The sequence below is a fragment of the Helicoverpa armigera genome, chromosome 12, assembly GCF_030705265.1.
Source record: "Helicoverpa armigera isolate CAAS_96S chromosome 12, ASM3070526v1, whole genome shotgun sequence".
NCBI classification, from domain to species: domain Eukaryota; kingdom Metazoa; phylum Arthropoda; class Insecta; order Lepidoptera; family Noctuidae; genus Helicoverpa; species Helicoverpa armigera.
The window spans coordinates 942,557-949,317 of record NC_087131.1 but is presented as its reverse complement, the minus strand read 5'-3'; the positions used below and the strand labels follow the sequence as shown (position 1 = coordinate 949,317).

Sequence of the window (6,761 nt, the reverse complement as noted above, 5' to 3'; positions counted from 1 at the left end):
ATTCTAAAGACGGAAAAATAACGGAACCTTTTCTAATATCATATACAAATATATTTCTTTTATAATATACCTCAATAAAGACTAACCCTTTTACTAAAACAAGAAAAAAAAAACTAAAAAAACATTTAACACGTTCATACCACAACTTTCAACGTTACACCCGACCCGGCCAACAACTGTCGCGTCCACCCTACACATTGGTCATAATATTTCAACGCTAGTAAATGCTGCACAGTTCGTGATGTATGGCGACAGACAGACAGATAAATTGCTTATAATTTATTGTAGTGGAAGCCGCAACAGTCCTAATTACGGTCGACGTTTGAGTCATGCGTTCGGAAAAATATCGTTTATTAGTTTTGATGGGGCGTTAAGTCTTGATGCTCTTCTGTTTTGTATTTTGTAGATTTGGGATTGCTATTGTTCTTTTGTTAACCCCATTATTCAGAATTATCGTAACAGTGATGGGTTTTTAGAGTCCAACATTATCGTTGAGTGATTTTCAGTCTTGAAAATGTTAAGTGTATTCTGTACGATTTTCAAATATTAGTTTAGTAGATAAATAATACTTTGACTTTATGTTGTGTCTGTTCTTTTAAATCGCTAAGATGTGAGGAAATGTGTATTTATTCGTTGAAACTTAACCAAGTACTGGCATTTTTCCTTGATTGGCGGAATTGTTCTTATAAATTTACATATGTCAATACTTCATTTATTGTGCTGATTTACATAAATTAGTTGATATGAATTCGCAAGGTGTAACTTATCAGAAAAGAATGTGTATTTTCAATCAGTTGTATGAAATGTTGAAAGGTGTAAGAAATCAAAGTCTGCAGTTTCAAATTAAATATTTACGTATATTTTTTTTCGCTTTATGCCCTTTATAACAACAAATTTTTATTTCAACAGTTATCAGTTGCAAGTATTACAGTGTCCATTACTTTACCACGAATGTTTACATGCATTCCGCTTTCACACTATTATAATTTGTGTCGTTATTAACATTCTGACAGTGTACTATTTAAACATTAATTTATAGTTACACATAAAAATATAACGTGCCAGTCTCGCAAGCATTACAATGTGAATTTTAAAAAGTAAAGTGTTTGTGAGATTCTTCTAAGATTTTATCATTTAAAACTGAAAGTAGCAATTATTTAAATACAAATGAGCAACAGTTGCGGTAACATGTCATCTGTGATCGTTCCGAGTACCGTCACATGCGTCTACGAGAAACCTTCAGTCACAACGCACATTCATTACAAAGATATGTGATAGACCAGCAAATCATTAAACATCCATTTAAAAAAATACAAACACAATTAACAACCCTCACTAATTAATTAATTGCAACAACTTAAATTACAAAAATCAATTTAAATTACAACCTATAGATTTGGTACATAAAAATTTCGTTAGTCTAACTAGAAAATTAAATCCGCGCACGCGGTATCGACAAAGCGTTCAGTGCACTAATTATAATGATTACGAGTTAGAGATCACAGCTGTCGCGACCCCCGCGGGGGCAAACACTTCCGTCGATGATATGAGCCGACTAGAAACCCGAAGAGCACTAGCTTATATGTACACGCACTTCGGTTCCGAATGTCCTTTTGGCATGGGCGTTAGCGGTCGGCGCCCCCCTTCTTGTGTCCGTGGAGCGCCGATGGTCCTCAAGGGTGCAGGGGCCGCGGCCCGAACAGCGGGTATGGCGGGAAGTACGCGGCCAGCGATGGATGCGGAGGCAGCGGGAACGGCAGCGGTGGCGATGATACCAGGTGCGACGGCTTGCTGTACGGGTGGAACCGTGGCGTCAGTGGCGACAGCGGCGGAGTCGGATACGTGCGCTGCAGTAGCGGGTGTGTCGCACTTAGCATCGACAGGCTCGGGCTCGACTCGCCACTAGCCGTGTGCGACCGCAGGTGCTGCAGAAGCTCCTCTGATGTCGCGAACCGCTTGCCGCAGTAAGCAGAGTCTCCTGCCATCCAACTGCACACGTACGGCAGCTGTGAAGCCGCAGCTAGGGCAGCTAACTGAGCGTGAGCGTACGCCGCCGCCGCTGGGTGACCAGTAGGCAACGGGAACGGAGTTTTAGCGTGATCACATTGAGCACACCCCGCTGGGCACACGGCTGATTTGAGCAAATGTGAGCTAAGTGAGCAACCCGTGCAGTATGGATCTCTACAGATGCCTAGATCACTCCCTGGTGCCTTCATTCTAGCGTACGCGAGGTACGGATTTAATCCATTCTTTAAAGCATGGTGTTGAGCAGCCATCAAGCTACTGGTCATTAAGTCCATTGGTAAAGGAAATCCACTATGATGCAGTCCGCCGAGGAAGGCGGAAGATGAAACAGGTACGCTAGGCTTGAAGCTCGAATGTTCTTTGGTGTCTGAGCTGGACGATAACGAGGTGGGCGTGAACGGTAACTTGGATGCAGACGAGCTGCTAATCGTCTCTGAGTTAGATTTGGCCGGTACGGGCGAGCCGTGCAGAGGGCTGGACCTCTCGTCAGATTTCTCTGACGGCGTTTTCCGGTGAGCGGGCGGAGGCGTCCTCTGTGATGAGGAGCTCTGGTTGCTGGAGCAGCGCGCCTGCACGGGTGTGGTGGACGCACTGCCCTTCGACGACAGCGGAGTCTTTGAAGACGCGTTGACAGATCCTCTGTCGTCCGGCGTTCTAGTCTTTTCTCTCGCTGTTAGGCACGATTCGTAAGGCTTAAAGCTGGGTTTGTTGTCGGGAATATGCGATTTGTCATCGTACTTCTTACTGGCTTTCTCGGCGGCGGAGATCAGCTTGGGGTTGGGCGAGTCCGCGCCGATAGCGCTGCAGGTCTGCGCTAGAAGCGCCAGCGGGCTCTTTTTCGCGTCGAGCTGCAACAAAGAGAGGCAGTTTATGAAATGAAACGTCGGGTCGAGGTTGCGAGTGACGGGCGTACAAAGGGACCGCGGGGTGGCGGCGCGGGGGAGGCGGGCGTCCAATCACGCGGCCGACGCGCCATTATCCGCGCGTCTGGCAGCCGTCGGCTCCGCTTGACATTTCACTCGGCTCCCGCATGATGTAATCTCGCAGTGAAAAGGGCAATTTGTGCCGCTGAATTTGCGGCACGCCTGAACTTGTGGCGTGTTGTCACGTCTATTGCCGCCGCTCAAGCGTCGCTATGTGTCACGAATATGTATTCCGTTTTACTCGCGTTGTTTTGACAAAGTTTATTTTAGCGACGATACGAATCTTATTAGAGTCTAGTTCGAAATACTAATTGCTTGTTTGTAAACGCTTCTCGTTTTAATGAAGTCATTACGCGACGTTTTACTAATGGATGGGCAGCAGTTAGTACAAAGTCATTTTGAATACAATGGAGAACTAATGGATTTCGTCTGTCTTGAAAATGTTGCTCTAAAGATTTTCTTCTTATAAAGTTTCTTATTACATTTTTACTTTAAATACTTCTGAAGTATGCTAAATGATGATCACAATTATTATTAATGAAATTGAAATACTATTTAGACTGAAGCAAATAAATTATTTTGCCGTAAGTTTAGAATCAGACTTTAACAAACTTTAAGGATTTTGCTTTTTTTTTCTAGGATTTCAATAATTATATCAACGTACAGACATGAAGGAAATTATGTGACTTAAATTACCGTATTACATAAACTGTTTTGAATTGACTTGTTATTATGCGACGGCGTTTTATGATTTGTTTACTTTAGATTATTTTAATTTCCATTTACCGATGAAAAATATTTTTATTTCTTAGCGGAATATAAATCTTCTTCCTTTCAAAAACAATATTAAAAGTTCTAAGCAAATTCAGTAGGTATTGACTGTTACGATGAAATTATTTCAAAGACTACGACCATTACACATGTAAGTTGTGTATCACATGTAATTTATTTTTCAGATCGTAATACTATAATGTCAACAGAAAGTCACGTTTTATTGCAATTTATTAACCTATTTGTTTTATTATATTGTTATTTTTATTGGCCATTGTCACGGTTGATATTTAACTTTGCACTTGTTGAAATATTCAACGATCTTTCTCGGAACTCATATGTTTTAGTACGCGAGGGTAGGAGGAAAATTAAGTCTTTTATTTTCTTTATTGTTTTATGAATACGGCATTACAGGAAAATTGTTGTGTTGAATTTAGATTGCACGAATAAACTTATTCCAAGTCTTTTTATCTTGGTTCCTTGTTGTAAGTTTAAATCGGTTCCAGAATTTTTGGATTTCCTTTTATCAGTTTCTAATTTTTGATTCATTTAGTCCCGTAAATTCTTCAACTAAACTCCTTCGTTTTCTTAACATGAAAGTGTAATGTGAATAAACTTTTCGAAAGCTGAATAAACTTTTCGATAATCAAGAATTTGGAAAATCAGAGCCGAAATATTAACTTCAGTACCGGAAAAAAGTGATTTGTTAGCTGTCACATAGCATCCGTGTCTAACTTGAAACAATAACAGTAAATGCCCTTTTCCTACAGTAATCGAACTTTCCGTAACGCTAATGTAAACTAAATTACAGCTTACGCAAGCGCAAGGATAAGAAAACACGAGTTTGTCATCATCAATCAAACTTACCGTTGTCGGAAGCGGCGACAGGTAATCCGGTCGCAAATACTGATTGCTTGATGTGAGCATGTTGCTCCAGATACCGATATCCTTTTCCAGCTTAAAAAAATATATTCAATCCACAACACAGAACAATATCACTTCACAAAATCCAAGGCTCGGTGTCAGCACATGATACACAAGTCACTGGTCGCGGCGTGCGTGGGAGCGTCGGGACGTGCGGTCGCCGCGACGGACGGCAGAGAACTGAGGTTGGCGTGACCCCCCTCCTGACACCTTGTCACTAGTCGCCTCGCCATTTTTGCATTCTGTGTGCTCTGCGGGAGCTTTGGCGTCTTATCCCCACCGCTGTTTGACACCCCGTTTGTCAGCGGCTTCCTTCTCGCTCGCTCGCGATTACTAAAAGCGCTTTCCGCGAACTCGACGTTTTGATGAAAGGATTATATAAAATATGCATCGCGCAGTCAAAGGAGTGGATGCGACGACTGAGATGCATAGCATGGGAAATTGAATAGCTGCGAAGCTGCTAAACGGCGGCTTACTAATCATTTAGTTTTAGTGTCGTCTCGCGTGGGTGGACCTTTGTAGCTTAATGTGGGTCAACACATTTTTCTGAGCGATTTGTTGCTGCGCTTTGTATTATGACGGTTTTATGTTCTGTTTTCATTTTATTAATTTGAATCTTTATTTTACAGAATTCATCACATTTATCAACACTTTCTTTTGTTGTGATATTCTCATCGTGTTCATTTTATGACTGTTTGAGTTAGAATTTTAAATATTGTTGCACAATGTCAGGTAAACCGTGAGTTTACTTTTTAACCCTAAGTTATATGGTTGGGGGACCACCCACTGGTTTTACGATTGTGAAAACGCATTCTCATTGTTTAGATTTCATAAACAAATGGCTTAGTCATCGCAATTTCTATAATCTTTCTAAATCCTTTGTAGTTATACTGGGGGTACTAAAATGATACTATTGCTCGTTTCTCATAATAGTGCGATAATACTACTGCTTATCTTTGCATTGTTCGAAGTTTAATGTTTTTAGCTCTTTGTGAGTTTTTTAGAAAAGAGGATTATTGTTTTTGAGTATAAGATTAGGGATGAATGGCTGAAAGTGAGTACAAGTAGTTATTAGAAGTTTCATTATTAGGTAAGTTTGTATTGTTACGTTCTTCGTAAGAGTATTTGCAGATTTATGGAGAATTAAGTAGGTAGGTTGAGAATGTTTAAACCCCTTTTACCTTTCCTAATGAAAAAAGCACATCATACATAAGACAGTTCTGCTGTCAGTGTTAAAATCAAACCAAAAAGAGGAATGAGATTTTCAAGTACGTAGGTGCCAATTTGTCGTTATCGATTAAATTATCATCATTAGCCATTCTACTTGCTGAAGGCGGTTTGCCAAATACAGATTTTAAAGTCTAGGTTTCTTCAAGATATGTTCCTTCGCCCCTCAGTCATTGGTGTCCAAGATACGGGATATGGCATATGTCATATAACTTAGAAAAGTTACGTTGGTACTTGCCTGACCCGCAACCAAACCCATAATAAACTCATACATAAGAGGCTGAGCTCCAACTACTAGGCCACCACGACTCTCAATTAAATTCCTACTACAAGACATCTAACAGTCAGAAACCCAGTGTCATCACAACATGTTTTTCGTCATGATGCCTGTGACGAGATCAATCGCGCCGACAAATGACACTTCCCGACCAGCTGAGCGTGACCCGATGAGCCATGAAATGACAGGAATTGATGTGTCACGATCGTTGTTGAACGTGTCATTAGGTGATCTTGAAATATTTCAAGTAAAATTTAGTTAAAATGGGATACATGGACACCAGAACTTAGTCCTGTGAACAGTAAGCCAAAATGATGTTATGTACGTGAATGTGGAGGTCCAAATGATTGCAGAGCAGGACAAGAAGAAAAAAACACTAAAAAGATTATTCTGTATGATCACTTATAAAGATGATGAATGAGTTACAACAGTAATCATTTGATTTTGATATAAGGCAATAAATCTCCTTAAGTCAAGAAAGGTTTAAAGTTACTGCTTATCAAATGTAATCATAATAGCTTTCAGAAGAAAACGGATAACTATGATAAAATATCTAATCAACTGTGTAAGAATTAACATTCAGGTGCCTTTACAAGAAAATCTTTTATATAATG

The 6,761-nt window shown here is 40.3% G+C and overlaps 1 protein-coding gene across 1 annotated transcript; it reads right to left on the bottom strand.

Moving 5' to 3' along the window:
* Positions 1 to 836: 836 nt before the first annotated feature.
* On the bottom strand, positions 837 to 4,907 carry LOC110379331 (zinc finger protein Elbow). Its single transcript, XM_021338966.3, has 2 exons — positions 4,587 to 4,907; positions 837 to 2,873 (listed from the first exon to the last, which is right to left on the bottom strand). Exons 1-2 carry the CDS (start codon positions 4,644 to 4,646, stop codon positions 1,674 to 1,676), a joined length of 1,260 nt encoding a protein of 419 aa, XP_021194641.1. The 5' UTR covers positions 4,647 to 4,907; the 3' UTR covers positions 837 to 1,673.
* Between the last annotated feature and the right edge of the window lie 1,854 nt (positions 4,908 to 6,761).

Bases quoted from the DNA above. Each gene is read 5' to 3' on its own strand.
- LOC110379331 (XM_021338966.3), bottom strand. From the start codon at position 4,646: ATGCTCACATCAAGCAATCAGTATTTGCGACCGGATTACCTGTCGCCG. The intron at 2,874-4,586 runs GTAAGTTTGATT...TCTTTGTTGCAG, and splicing joins TGTCGCCGCTTCCGACAACG to CTCGACGCGAAAAAGAGCCC.